Source organism: Asterias rubens, chromosome 13 (assembly GCF_902459465.1).
Source record: "Asterias rubens chromosome 13, eAstRub1.3, whole genome shotgun sequence".
NCBI classification, from domain to species: Eukaryota; Metazoa; Echinodermata; class Asteroidea; order Forcipulatida; family Asteriidae; genus Asterias; species Asterias rubens.
In genome coordinates, this window is record NC_047074.1 from 2,425,002 (window position 1) to 2,440,778 (window position 15,777).

General features: G+C 38.0%; 1 protein-coding gene across 1 annotated transcript; it reads left to right on the forward strand.

The window, feature by feature from the left end:
• Positions 1–28: 28 nt before the first annotated feature.
• On the forward strand, positions 29–13,210 carry LOC117298890 (interleukin-1 receptor accessory protein-like 1). Its single transcript, XM_033782262.1, has 8 exons — positions 29–243; positions 3,836–4,007; positions 6,447–6,719; positions 7,033–7,321; positions 8,488–8,630; positions 9,191–9,361; positions 10,956–11,093; positions 11,645–13,210. The coding sequence occupies exons 2-8, from the start codon at positions 3,869–3,871 to the stop codon at positions 12,220–12,222; spliced, it is 1,731 nt and encodes a 576-aa protein (XP_033638153.1). The 5' UTR covers positions 29–243; positions 3,836–3,868; the 3' UTR covers positions 12,223–13,210.
• Positions 13,211–15,777: the final 2,567 nt, after the last annotated feature.

A 15,777-nucleotide genomic window follows, 5' to 3' on the forward strand; every position in this document is an offset into this window, starting at 1 on the left:
CGTTGAATCAATTCTCGAATCTTGGTGGTGCACGATGTGTAATGGTAAACTGCTACATCGGTGCTAAGTTGCGTTTACTACCATTTTTATCATAATTATGTGCAATTAGGGACTGCTACTGTGTTGTCAAGATGTCAACGCTGATCGATAACTTTCTAGAGCTAGAAATTCGGGAAATCTGACAGAGTTTGCTATGAAATTTACGGGCCATCGTCAACTCCATGCTCAAATCAATACACACAGGTAGCTATCATTATCAATTAATATTGGCTATAGCCCACTTGGTTGGGCTGTTGTGTAGTGTTGACTGTTGTTGCAATGTTAGTGTTTATAAGTTATGGTAATTCATTCAATTAATGGTGTTCACTTATGACTAGTTTAAAAATAGATCTTAACTTTTAATCATATTTAACTATGGTAACACAGAAGTTAATACAAACTTGCTCTATGATGATGAATAAAAGAGAGCCATAAAAAAAAACAGCCAACGGAAGGGCAGGCTAAGCCAGAACAGGAGGTGAGTGTTATAATTAATAATGGTAAAAGTAAAACAGTACATTGCTGTTTTGACTTTTGTTAGTTGGTGTGTGTGCGACCATCAGTTTCTTGTTGCCGTTTGTATCCGTTTGTTTTTAATACAGTTAAATTTAAAAGTTCAATTGCCATACCTCTGGTTGCAGGAAAACAACATGACTCACTGCCTGCATGCAATTCTGAGTTCAGTTTCGTGTTTCCGTTTGTATCCGTTTGTTTTTAATACAGTTAAATTTAAAAGTTCAATTGCCATACCTCTGGTTACAGGAAAACACCATGACTCACTGCCTGCATGCATTTCTGAGTTCATATTGGGGTTTGGAGGTGGTCAATGGTGGTGGGTCAACTCACAGAAGAGCTTTAAAGTAGGGTCAATTGAATTGTTTTGTAATTGTGTAGTATGTTTTACCTAGGCCTACACAGCATTTTCTCTCCTTTTTACGTAAGTGTGATTTTTTTTTTTTTCTTTTTTACTGTCTACATCTTTCTACGCTGGTACATACACACGTATGTAGACAATTGTTTAAAGGCACTGTACACAAAACACAGTTGTCAATTGTGATCATCCACCACCAATGGGCTGTAAAGTTGACACTTTCACTGTTATGGGATTAATGCATTTTTTGAGAGAGTGTGTAATCAGCTTAAAAATGATACCATCCACATTTAAATCAGATATTTCTTGACGAAGTTATGATTTCTCAAAGCCACATACTTTTTTATTCAGATTTCTCAAAGATTTCTTGAAAACCCAAACAATTTAATAGGCTTTGCAATGTGCAAGTGCGACTTTACAGCCCATTTGTGGTGGATGGTCACAATTGTCAAAGACCAGTCTTCTTACTTGGTGTATCCCAACATAAGCATAACATAGCAAACCTGTGAAAATTTGAGATCAATTGGTCATGGGAGTTCGGAGAATATGATGAAAGAAAAACCACCCTTGTTGGACGAATTTGTGTGCTTTCAGATAGGAATAAAAGACTGTTATTATTTTAGTGAGAAATTACCAAAATCTATGCTACTTCAGAGGGAGCCGTTTCTCACAATGTTTGATACTATCAACAGCTCTCCAATGCTCATTACCAAGTCAGTTTTTAAGTTAATATTTGTTTTGAGTAATTACCAAACGTGTACCTTCCCTTAAAATAACATTTTAATATAAATTGTCGGGTACTAACTACGGTAATTTCACTTAGTGGCTGGGACTTCTTGTTATTTACTTCACTGCTAAAGTACAGAGTTAGGCCGAGTAAAAAAAGAATCATGTTTTTATTCCGATTTTCTCAAAAAAAGAAGGAGGAGGGGGCTTTTTATTTTTTTATTTTTTATTTCAAGATGGCCGCCATTCTTTTTAAAATGTCAAATATCCATTGTTTTTTTCTACTGCTCAAACACACAGATAGGCCTACATTATGAAACATTTTGGTCAAGATATTCATATTGTTTGAGCTGAGATCACTAAAACAACCCTTTAAAAAAATAAATAAAAAAATTCATACAAAAATAAAATAAAAAAAATCATAAAGAAATCTTTAAAAAGAAAAGAAAAAAAGGAGGCGGCCTGTAAAAAGGAAGCGGTCGGTGACACTAAACATGTTTCTTTTTTTTACTTGGCCTTAGCTCTAAATTGGTCTCAACATTTCGACTAGCTTGCCTCATGCTTGCTCTAGATAGTCATTGTCAAAAGTTGTTTTTGCCATAATTTTAAATGTGAAACTACCAAACACAAACAGATAAAGGGTATCTTCCCTTTCTGTGTTGTACTAAAAGTTTAAAACAGGGAAATAAACAGGGAAAGCATTTCAAAACTTGTGGGGGGGGGGGATAGAATGTTCTTTCCCATTTGGTCAATAGGATTGTCAGTCATATTAGATTCCTAACTTCCTTGAAATATGATTATTTGTAAAGTTTCTATAAATATTTTTAGGTTGTACAATGTTAGAGTGTAAAGTACAATACATAAAGGGAAATTGGGTAGTGAGCATTTAATACACTGCTGTTGTCAGTGAGACGTGTGCGAATGCAGACTCCATCATTCAAGAAGTAGTTTCAACTTGCAAAATAACTAAAAGCTTTCAAAATTCAATCTCCTTTTTGGAGACGAAGGTTAAAGTAGTACTACCAATCTGATGCGTTTTGAAGAACCTTGCCAGTTATTCAAATTTGTAAGTATTGTACCATACATGTAGACAATATTGTACATCCATGTTTTGTACTTATTAGATTTGAGGCATTTGCAATTTGCATGGTGAGGTACGTTATCAGTGTATTCCTACTTGCCAGGTTACAGTAGAGTTTGTTCTTTAGAGAAATGTCTTGCTATATATTCTACTTAACAAAGAACTTTTTTCTTTCATTATTCGCTTGCAACTTTGGTGACCAATTGAGCCCAAATTTTCACAGTTTGTTTATGCATATTATGTTGGAATACACCAAGGGAGAATACTGGGCCCAATTTCATGGCTCTGCTTACCGCCGAATTCTGCGCTTACGATCGCGATTCTCCGCTTACGTGCAAGCGCCGAATTTCTGCGCTAGTCTTATAAGTGTAGAATGCCTAGTAACGTGAAGTACGCACGTGCAGAAGCCCAAATTCGCCGCTAACCCATGAAATACGCTTGCCGTAGGCACAGAATTCCCTGCTTCCGTAAGCGCCGAGTCTGTGCTTGTGGTAAGCAGAGCCATGAAATTGGGCCCTGGTCTTTGACACATGTAACAAAAGTGTCCAATGTACAACACACTGACTTCAGGGCTCAAATTTGACACTAGACCACACAGGAGTGATTTTAACCTAGGCCAGTAGACCTACAATCATGACTGGAAAAGTCCAACGGCCTTGTGTATTTCATCATACACACGTACCTCACTGAATTTGGGGTACCATGTACAACATGATGTTCAAATATTGACAGAGCCTGATAAATATCTTTCAATTCTGATTGGGTATCAAAATACAGCTACACATACAATGTAACCCATGATGAGATAAATTTTTCTCTTGGTCATGCAATCGCAAACAACCTTTGGGATAGACAACTGTCGCCCACAAACAAGGGACGTTGGTCTTCGGCTCTCATGTGAAAAGGGTTTTAGTGACAGACAGTTCACATACATGACAGTTGCATCTCCTTCTCAGTTATGTAGATTCTGGACTGAAAAATAAACACAACATTCCTTCGCGCCTAGAACGTAACCAACTTTTGAGATGTTCCCTTAATAGCAAGAAGACAGAATTGTCTACATCCTAGGTTTTGTTTCTCTAAAAGTGTTGCTCATAACTGTTATTTTTTTCCCCCAGATATACTTGGGAGGCACATGAAGCTTGAAAGACATGGAGACTGCTTTTAAAAGACCCTCGACTTACACTGTTCTTGTCACCTTCATTGTCACTACGTTTGTCGTTCATTATGTCGCAGGATCTCCACTGCATAAACTGTATGTACATGAATGTCTGGAAAATCAAACTGAAGGTATTTGACAATTTTCTTATTGATTTTTGAACATCTCATCTTACCCAGAGCACTGACGAAGCAGATCTTAATTTCACTTCATTTCATGTAACAATTCTGGGCCCAATTTCATGGCTCTGCTTTCCGTAAGCACAGAATCGGCGCTTACGGATCGGCGCTTACGTTTTGTTTTGTTATTAAAGGCCCTGGACATGTTTAGTGACAAGTTCAGTGTATACTAGCATTAAAACTTATTTAGTAACAAGCAACGGAGAGCTGTTGATAGTACACTTTGCATTGTAAGAACAGACTCCCTCTGAAGTTATACTGTTTTGAGAAAGAGGTAATTTCTAACTAAAATATTTGAATCTGAGAAAAACTTCAGTGTTTCTCAGGCATCTGGAAGCACACACATTTGTGCAACAAGGGTGTTTTTTCTTTCACTATTTTCTTGCAACTTCTATGACCAATTCAGCCCAAATTTTAACAGGTTCGTTTTTTTATGCATATTTTGGGATACACCAAGTGAGAATACTGGTCTTGACAATAACCATTGGTGTCCGGGGGTGGATTTCACAAAGGTAGTCCTAACTTAGGACTAGTCCTAGGCATTGCTAAGAGATAGGACCAGTCCTAAGTTAGGATGAGTTAGGACCAGTCCTATCTCTTAGCATTGCCTAGGATTAGTCCTAAGTTAGGACTACCTTTGTGAAATCCACCCCAGTGCCTTTAAAGACACTGTACACCTTTGGTAATTCAAATATTTTAGTGGAAAATTACTTCTTTCTCGAAAACTACATGACATCAGAGGGAGCCGTTTCTCACAATGTCTTATACTATCAACAGCTCTCCATTGCTCGTTACCAATTCAGTTTTTATGCCACAATTGTTTTGAGTAATTACTAATAGTGTCCGGTGCCAAGTAGATCCCACCCACTGCTAATCCTCGATACCATCCTACCAGCCCACTTGAATAGTTTCCTCTCGGATCAAAATATACTTATCAAACATCATGCCACATATAGGACTGTAGATCAATGTGCAATGTGTCATGGTTGTAAAGCCTTTGAAACCAATTTGAAGGTTTCGATTGATTGAACTTAATAGCCTTCACTTTCAAAGCCAGAATTATTGTTTATAAAAGTTAACATGTTGTGGGTGGAGTGTTGTTTATTGCCTGATAAGAGAAGAACTTCCCTAAAGGAAGTATTACATCTCATTCAAATTCATTTTTCATTTAATCTCTCAGCTCTTTCACGGGGAAGCCTTCCTCATTCTTAAAAATGTCATTGTGACGTTGTGTGGCATTTTAGGCCAAAGTGTACATGTAGTTACCAATAGTGTCAAGTGCCTTTAAAAGAGATGCGGACAGACACATAACAGAGGAGGAAATCACATGAAACCAGGTAGTGATGTAATGAGTACCAGGAAGTTATTTATATCCCGACTAAACACTTCCTTAACCTTGCATAATAAATTAATCAAATACTACATTGATATGGCAAATAGTAATTGTGTCGTTCTCGGAAGTAATCTATCGACTGACACATTTTAGCTTGATATCAATATGAGTTCTTAAAGGCACTGGATTGGATTGCACAAATAGTTGTAAGACTAGTCTTATCTCGAGTTAAAACGAGTTACGGTGTAACTTAGGTCTAGCCTTAAGTTTGTTTTACTCACTAGGACTAGTCCTAAGTTAGGACTAGTCCTAAGTTAAAGGACAAGTCCTAAGTTAGGACTAAGCTTGGGCGATATCACGATATTATCGAATATCGTGATATTAATTTGGAAACGATTTCGATATCGGATGGATTTGGTTTTAATCGAAATATCGATATATCGCGATATATCGCGATTATCGCGATTATCGCGATATATCGCGATATCGATTAAATATCGCGATGCATTTGCTAGCTGAGACATCTTCCACCCCATAGGTTTGGAGTAAAACCAGAAGAATAGGTCATTAGAACACCTCTCTTATGCTATGACTGTCTCTTCTACAACTTTCACTTGGAGTTTGGAGACTGATGATGTCAAATTTAATTAATCGCGATTATATCAAATATCGCGATATATTGCCGGCGATATATCCTGAATAAAATAAATCGATATCGCTTAAGCTTAGTTAGGACTACCTTTGTGAAATCGACCCCTGTACATGTTTGGTAAATTTCAAAGACCAGTATTCTCACTGAAAACGTTGGTCATGGAAGTTGCAAGAAAATAATGAAAGAAAAACACCCGAATAAACTTGGCTTTGAAATTAAGGAGGAAGTGACCTTATTTTGCATGAGGCATCACAATTTACTAATATTGTGCAAATTGTATTAAAAAAGAACTAATACGCATAGACCAGACATACTGTATGAACAGGCCAAATACGAATACAAGCACAGATTAAAATTTGAAAATTTTTCATCCTTTTATGTTATCTCTGTTTTTTTTGTATTGTAGATGGCGTTCTGCGATTTGAAGAGACTTCAAATATCGAATTTGCCCTGGAAAAACAATTCAAAGAGCTTAGCTGCTATGCAGAAAACTTCTGTACCATAAAATGGATGAAGGACGGAAAGCCTATAGATAAGGATCTTGAACAGTCATTGTCATTTCGGGGGCAGGTTTTGAGGTTTGAATCTGTCGAGGAGAAGGATGGAGGAGTTTATACTTGTGTAGCCTCCGGTCACAACAAGTCAATTCAACAGGACATTACCTTTGAGGTTATCAAAGGTTAGTTTCTGATCAATGAGTGGTAACTATTTTCTAACACTAATTATTTTCTAAAACAATGTTGATGATGACGAGAAAAAAACTTAATGATTTTTTAACCGTTTCTTTTTGCCCCCCCTACCCCCCCTAAAAAAATATATTTTACATTTTTTATAAAGATCAAATTACGCCCCAGATTGCAGAATAGGGCTTTTAAAACTTGATTGTTTTTGTGTCATGTCCATGTCTGCTGGGAATAACCCATGAGCATCTTGTGTGATCAATCAGGACATTCTTCAGATTGTTTGACTTATTATATATCTTCATTCCTCAGACTGTAACGAAAACCGTCCACCGATCAACATTCAGCATCGAGGTTGTATCAATACCACCGCCGATGTTGGCAAAAACATCACGTTCCATTGTGAATACTTTGTTGGTAAACACACTGTCCAGATTATATCCGGGAGCTGGTTCAAGAATAACAATTCCACTGGCTTAGAATTCTCGTCAGACGCTTCGGATAACTGGTTCGTTCTTACGAGTTTACCAGAAGGTCTTGATACGCAAGGGACAGTGTTTACAACTTCCGCCAGTTTTTCCCAAATGAAGGGTCAAGATGAGTAAGTTGATCCCCAGTTATTAATTTGAACCAATCAACCAATCAATCAATCATAAATAATTTGTTCAGCGCCTAAATCCAAAGTTTGCTCCCAGGCTCTGAGGCACAGAAGAAATAAAAAGCCATTGATGGTAGGCCTCTTGAAACAAGTGGGCTTTCAGAAGTGCCTTGAATGTGTTGAAGGATGTTGTGTTCCTGATGTGATTGGGAAGTTTATTCCAGAGTTTGGGTCCATATATCGAGAAGGCTCTACCAGCAAAAGTGACGGTGAACAGGAGCTATTTGACCGAAGGAGTCTCAGTTCAGCACCAACTTGCAGAATGTTCATGATGTAATGAGGGGCTTGGGATTGAGAATCTTATTCGTTTTTTTACTCATACATAGGGTGCGTTCGTTTAGCTTCCCTGGGTCGACCCCGGTCTGCCCCGGTACATTGGAATAGCTTTGACGGGGCTCACCCGCGTCAGCCCCCAGTGCCCTGCTTGTGGAGTGGGTCACTTGGGGGTGACGTGAGGTGCATGCCGTCACTACGAGAGGGCGAGTGTGATCGTTCGATTAGCTCTTGTCAGGGGCTCACCCGAGGTCGACCCAGGGAAGCTAATCGAACGCACCCACTGATATAAAGCACTGCTTTCCCGAGTTCTGTGAAAACAATTCCACCCGAGTAATATGCCTGTGATTTTTGTCACAGAAAAGTACTAAGCTTTTAGACTGAAATTAAACAGTGATGTTTAGTATCCTTCCCAATCCTGTATGATACCTTTAAAGACACTGGACACTATTGGTAATTGTCAATGACCAGTATTCTCACTATAAGTCTCAACATAATGCATAAAATAACAAACCTTTGAAAATTTGAACTCGACTAGTCATCGAGGTTGCGAGAGAATAATGGAAGAAAAATCACCCTTTTCGCACAAGTTATGTGCTTTCATCTGCCTTGAACTATTCAATTCAAATATTTTAGTAAAGAAATTACTTCTTTCTCAAAAACTTCAGAGGCGGCCGTTTCTCACAATGTTTTATACAATCAACATTCTCCATCAGCTCTCCATTGCTCTTTACCAAGTAAGTTTTTATGCTAGCAATTATTTTGAGTAATTACCAATAGTGTCCAGTGCCTTTAAAGTGAGTTAATAAAACCATGAATTTGTTTTCCACTTTCAGGAGCAGTTGTGAATGTGGTTGCACACCAGTCTTTGTTGTGGAGCTGAATATATGGAACGTTTCCGACTTTGCCTATGGGACTTATGCACTATGGATCGACAACGATGGTCAGGGTATTCCGAAAAAAATAACATTATTCAAAGGTGAGTTAGCCTTAAGCCTAGCTATCTGAAGATGGGTGCCAGACTTCCTAAAATTTCACAACAGAGTCAATTCCATAGACAGCGTTCCCCCTTTACAGTGGTCCGCAACAGAAATGTAATTTAAAATACCCAAGGACCGATATGTAAGGACCATTCATAAATATCTGGGATAGTTTCTACATTTTGATTGGTTGAGAGGATATCACGTGGGAGAGTTTAAACGGGTGATATAACCACAGCCAGAAGTGGTTAAACATGGGCATGACATGCGAGCTAAAATATTTGAATTGAATTGGAGACCTCGGATGAGGTCTGGAAATCAAGTATCTGAAAGCACACTACTTACAAGGGTGTGTTTTCTTTCATTATGTTCTCCCAACTTCAACGACCAGTTGAGTTCAAATTTTCACACGGGTGTGTTATTTTACGCGTATGTTGAGATACACCAAGTGAAAAGACTGGTCTTTGACAATTACCAAAGGTGTCTAGTGCCTTTAAAAACTGCTCTGTGACATGTATTGGTAACTCAAAAACTTCAATTTGTTCTTTCATTTCTGAAGCTGTTACAGCTCCGTCAGTTAAAGTGCCCGTTGAAGATGTGATGCACATCTTTGTTATTCCTGGGGCATGTGTGGTGATGATTTTAGTAGTCACTGCTTTGATGTGGCATCGATTCGCAACGGACATCAAGTTGATATACAGGGATCACGTGACTATTACCAGCGAAGACGGTAAGTACAAAATGAATGTGTTGAACGTTTTTTTAATTTTTTAGAAAGATGACAGAGTGGGGAGTGGTGACATTGTTATCTAAATTACAGGCTTGGAATTACATGCAGACCACGGAGGCCATTGCTTCCGTAAAAGTTTCGCCATTGACTTTAAGATTTTCCAATGGATGTGCCCTTTTGCAAAACGAAAATGGCCTTGCCCTGACGGAAATTCCAGGCCTGAACTTTTGTTAAATTGTCACCGGCTAGATTATGCTCCCCAAAATTTGTTTCCTAATGTAGTTCTTGAGGTGCGTCGTTGCCGAGCGAATAAGACTGAGCACTGGACTCGCCAAGCTGTGGTGTTTCTGATCAGCAGTGTGTGGGTGCCAGTCTCGACACTTGTGTCCTTGAGCAGATACTTTACGATTGTTGCTTTTTGCTTTATTTAGATGGTTCATTACGCCATATGTCCTGTGTACTAGGATTGTTAATGAACGTAAAGCAAACCAGATCACTTATCATGGAAGAGTGGGGTAATGGGAAGGTACTCCCTTGGTAATCACTCTTTAAAAGAAAACGCTGCCTTGGATCGGTCCAGTTGGTCTTTGAAAAGCGTTTGTTACTGTTTGTTATAAAAGGCATATGGGTGGAAAGAGGCCAGTCTATCCAGGACCGCTGGGATGGGCTAATCGCTTGCACAGATTCTTGTTCAGGAAGTACGTCACAGATGCAGTGCATAGAAATATGGTGCAGTGAGTGTGATGCATGATGGGACTGCGCATTATTAAACCAATGACAGTGCATGATACGTTTGCCCATCCCAGCGCCTTTGGTTAAAGCAAGGCGCTGGGGATGAGCGAATAGAATACAATGATCCAAACAAATATGCCTCAAAATTGTGTGGTTTTCCTTTTACCTCGTCGACTAACAACGGTCTACCATATATGGGAGTCAAATTTTTGACTCCCATATATGGCCGATCGTATTAGTTCACAAAGCAAAAGGAAAACCATGCAATTTCACGGCAAATGTGTGGATCATTGTATTCTACTTTTAAAACATCTTTCCAACCATATATAACAAATGGTTACAAATGCTTTTTATACTGCCAACTCGTTCGATCCAAGGCAATGTGTCCCTTTAAAATAAATGGCAATAAAAAACTTACTTAGTAACAAGCAGGGTTGTAGCTAGACCATTTTTAGTTGTGGGCAATAAATCAAGATTTGTTGGAAGTCTACCGAGGGCAAGGGGATCAAAAAAATTATTCTTAATTATGGGGCCATTATTGCTGAAGTGAGGCCAGGTTCCCAAACTGTTTGTATCATGGTGCCATGCAATAAGTTGAATGGCTTTTGGATTGCGTTCTTTCTCACTTCTTATCATCAGCTGTATCTCAGATCAATGCAAAGTGGACAATATTTGAAATCTGTGTTGGGCAGCATAATGTATTTTCGTCAGAGTGCTGGGCAAAAATTGAGAGTCCTGGGCAGGCCCGCCCAGCACCACACTGGTTCCAAGTACAGCAGCTTTCGTAAGCCTTTTTTAGAATCATTTCACTTTGAAATACATTGTAATGTGGTTATTTGATTTTTTTCATTCATTTTCACAGCTATGAAAAGCTACGATGTCTACTTGTCTTACGATTGGAACAGTCATGTGGATAGTTTATTTGCCAGGCACCTCGTCTGCTACATGCAGGAAAAAGGTTACAAAGTATTCTGGGAAATTAACTGCCTTCCCGGCGGAGGTAAGAACTGGTTTTTTTTCTGCAGGCCTGGGCCCGATCTCATAAAGCCTGTAAGCACATGAACTTGCTGTAAGCACAAAATAATATTGCTTAGCAAAACAGGTATATCAGCCAGAATACCATACAGTTACCATTGCTGTGACTGGTACCCCACTTATTTCTTGCTTAGCAAAGAAATTTGCCAAGCAGTATTTTCTGCTTAACAGTTTTATGAAATAAAAGGCGACGACCATAGTTGCCCTGGGCCAAACTTCTTGACCTGGTTTACTGTTACTGTTAGTGAAAAATTTGTGCATGTGGAAGCAGTAGAAATGGTAGTTCACAAGGAGTGTTTGCTTGTGTGCATGCACACCTAAAGTTACTTTAATAGCATTTAGGAAACTTTTGAGGGCACATCAAGGAAGAGACCACGGTCAGCTTGACGGCTGTGCTTACCCCATGCTGCATAGTTTTGCATTTGCCACCAATGTTGATAATTGTGAAAGACTCCATATTTGGCAAAAAAAAAGATTTTACTTTCAAAATAAAATTGTCGAATTTATTTTCATCAGGCACGGATGATAACATTGTGAGAGCCTTGGAGAGCAGCAGGCGGTCCGTCATCATCTTCAGCCCAGATTATCTTGCCTCCCGACGCATTTTCGACGTCATCTTCTCCATGGACCAGGCCAAACACTACAAGAAGGAAATCATCCCGATCGTCTATCGAGATATCTCCAACGTTACGGAAGAAACTCAGAGTAATCTCGTGAAGCATGTCCTGTCATCCCGCTGTCTCCGCTTTGACCAGATCACGACACACCCCCCAAATGCCGTGAAGAAGATCGTCCAGAAGGTTTTGGGTGACCCACGGTCAGAGCAGTCGCTTCATAAAGAGCTGCTGTTGAGGTTACCCCGTCCTAATCCAACTTCCCAAGCTCTTTCCACCTCTTCTGAAGAAAACTTCACTACAGCTGAGATCCGACCATACGTTTCGTCAAGATTGAGTATGACAAGATATACTGAAGGACAGAGACAAGTCTATAATCAACACCATATTGAACCATTAACAGTCTTGGAAACAGGCCAAAACGCACAACGGCTCTATCCAAGTATAAGTAGATATGTAAATCTTGAGGTCAATATATAGAAACTGTCAACATTCTGAACTGCAATCAGTACCATACAGTGGAGAGTCACTATATAGAGCGCCACCAAGTGTTTGCGAGGAGCCATGTTTCACAGAGTTTCTTTTGAAAAAGTCGCCCTGCAAAGTTTGAGAATACATCGTTGGGACCTAGTGTTGGCGTGATTTCAACCCTATGTTGGTAGTATGACCTTAACCAGCCAATCGTCAAAATGGATAATGCTAAAATACAGTCAAAATGATTCCTTAGCCTTAAAGAAAGGGTTTGCCTAGACTGGTCCCCTAACTGCTCCCCTAGCTGTCTTAAAGACAGGCACTGGTTTTTGCAGACCCAATGGTTTCATTGGATACAATGATTTCATTGGACAAACGTGCAGTGATGTAAGCTTTTAAAAATTGTGTTTTGGTTAGTCCGAGGTGATGTTTAACAGCTGCACATATTGCGTTTGAAAGCAGCATGCATATTGTTTGTAAATATTGTACAAAGAACATGGGTGTATTGTTGTTTCATACGTAGAATGGACTCCAAATCTCCATGTGAAATTACTACGAGGTCAAAGAAACATTCGAACAGATCCGGATGTACGCCCCAGGCTTGTAACCTGACGAAATTCATGAGCCTCGAAGTGTGACGTCAGATGTTCAGGCTAGAGTTTGACTTTCTGCCGTTGAACACGAAAGCTATTCTTCACTGCCCCATTGAGAAAGTGCCTTTAGTTTTTTAAAACCTTGAAGTTGGGTCTTTATTTTTTGATAGTTAATTAACATCTGATAATTCAGAAGTGTACAAATATCTAAATTACATTTAAACAATAAACAAACATTATTGTAAAAAATCGCTCAAATGGGGTGCTTGCCATATTTTTCCAAGTATTTTTTCAAAATAAAGGTGATGGTGAACTTTTAAGTATGACATTCTCAAAATCTATGTACAGACGTTTTAAAGCGTCTATGTACTTTTTGTAGGATAAAAAACACAATGTCTACAGATTTATACTAAGCTTACACAGTTTGAAGATAATAATGATGGTAGAAAGCTTCCCTGAAAATATTACTTGCTGAGGTGCTGTACGTTTTGAGAAATGAGTAAAACAATTACATGAAAATAATTTTCGTCTCGGTGATCATGAGACGGAAATTACTTTAGCATGTGAAAACGTATTTTCATTACATTGTTTTACTCATTTCTCAAAAACTTCCCCACCTTAGCAACTAATATTTTAAGGTACGCTTTCTACTATCATTATCTTCAAACGGTGTAAATTTAATGTGAATCTGTGGACATTGTGTTTTCTTTTACAAAAAGTACCCAAATCCTTTAAATAACTGTTTGGTTAATCATGATTTTCCTCTGTATTTAACAAAAAAAAAATCTGCTGGCAGAAACTGTGATATAATGGTGCTTTGAAGTATTTGATTGTAACTTATTTTTTAATGGGAGACTTTCTGGGACGATAGAGGGCAGCAGACTTACCGGGTAAATCCATTGTTCTCAGAATTATGCGCATGTTTAGAACTACGTAAACAATGGAAATTTACCCGGTATGTCTGCTGCCGCCTAGCGTTGGAAAGTCTCCTATTGACTGATGTATAAGGTTTAAAGACATTGGACACGATTGATAATTGTCAAAGACCAGTCTTCTCACAAGGTGTATCTCAACACATGCATAAAATAACAAACCTGTGAAAGTTTGAGCACAACTGGTCGTCGAAGTTGCGAGATAATAATGAAAGAAAAAACACCCTTGTCACACGAAGTTGTGTGCTTTCAGATGCTTGATTTCAAAACCTCAAAATCTAATTCTGACGTTTCAAAATCAAATTCGTGGAAAATTACTTCTTTCTCAAAAACTATTGTTTACTTTAGAGGGAGCCATTTCTCACAATGTTTTGTACTATCAACCTCTCCCCATTACTTGTTACCAAGTAAGGTTTTATGCTAATAGTTATTTTTAGTAATTAACGATAGTGTCCACTGCCTCTAAGTTTGATCATGTAGGCAAAGATTATTTATACTGGCATTTTATTTTTGTAAGTGCCTTGTTTATATAATGTAACTGTTGAATATATTTTCAGAAAAGTATCACCTAAGCTAAAGTATTTTCGTCTGTGGGTGCCCACTGTGCTTTAGGAAATTAGACAACAAGTTTTACCTTTTTTTAAACTAGGTGAGGTTTACGGTAGCACCATGTGTAAATCTCTTTGGAGTGGTGTTGATTCTGAAAAGAACCGGTGGTTGAGAACCAACACTATAGAGATTTACACATGGTGCTACCGCAAACTTCATCTTATTATAATAATAATAATAACTTTAATAATAACTTTCGATTTATATAGCGCCTAATAACTAACACTTAATTCTCTAAGCGCTTTACATTAGTGCCCTGGTCATAGGGCCAATAACATCCCTTTTTAATGTTTCTCAGCTCCCTTGGGAGTATACAACCTGGGCAACAGTTTATATCGCTCCAAAGGCTTTTTCATTCACAATATCAACCTCTACCCTCGCATTTATTCCCCTACCATGCAAAGTTTCAAATCCTACTTGTGTTTAAAGGAACATTACAGAATTGGTTTTGCCAACAAAACAGTTGCTGGCAGTGTAAGCACTTCAAGTAATCCACCATATACACTAGCAGACAAACCTGTAGAAGTTTGAGATCGATCGGCCATCTGGGTCACGAGAAAATAGTGAAAAACCGAATTACACATTTTGCATGACATTGATGCAAACAAAAAAATGAATAAAACGCTCACTGAGCGATAAACTCCAAATGAGAAATTAGATGATTTATTTCTCATCAATTATGACACTTCAGGCAGAAATATTTCAATGGATGTTTTCTACTATCATTACCATCAGACCGTGTAAGTTTGATGTAAATCTGTGAACTTCGCGATTTTGATTCTGACCAATTCTGTAACGTTCCTTTAAACTATTGATGTCATAGGGTTCAACGAGTATGTATTGATAAAATTGGTAAATAGATTTTGTACACAACAAAAGCATCCTTTCAAATGATATTTTGCATACTAAGTTTTACTTTTATCATCCACATGGCACATTGTGCAGTTTGAATTCCATCATCGCGTTTTAAGTGGTACTTTTTATCATCCCTATTTGGCTGTACCACACATGATTAGTTTCCATTCACATTGAATGAATTTTATTTTGAACTTTGTTTCCATTTTTCAGATTTGTATAATTCTTATAACATAAATGCTTGAACAATTTCTTCAACTGTATTTTTTTGCTGCTCTATTGTTTGACTTGTTTTTTAGTGAGTTCTCTGTGGACAAATGACAGCAGTAAACTAATTGTGTTTTATCTAAATGTAAAACTAAACCTATTTTTATAATTGTTTTGATGATGTATATACTTTAAATTATTTATTTAACATGTGTTTGATCTACTTTATGATGCTCAATAAAACACCAAACTGATGAATAATTATGATGTTTTAGTTACTTTTTGTGTCCTCTTCAAGATTTATATCAACGTGTTTCCACACAACTTATTTTTCATGTGAAAAAGTGGAGTTTGCTGATGATACAATA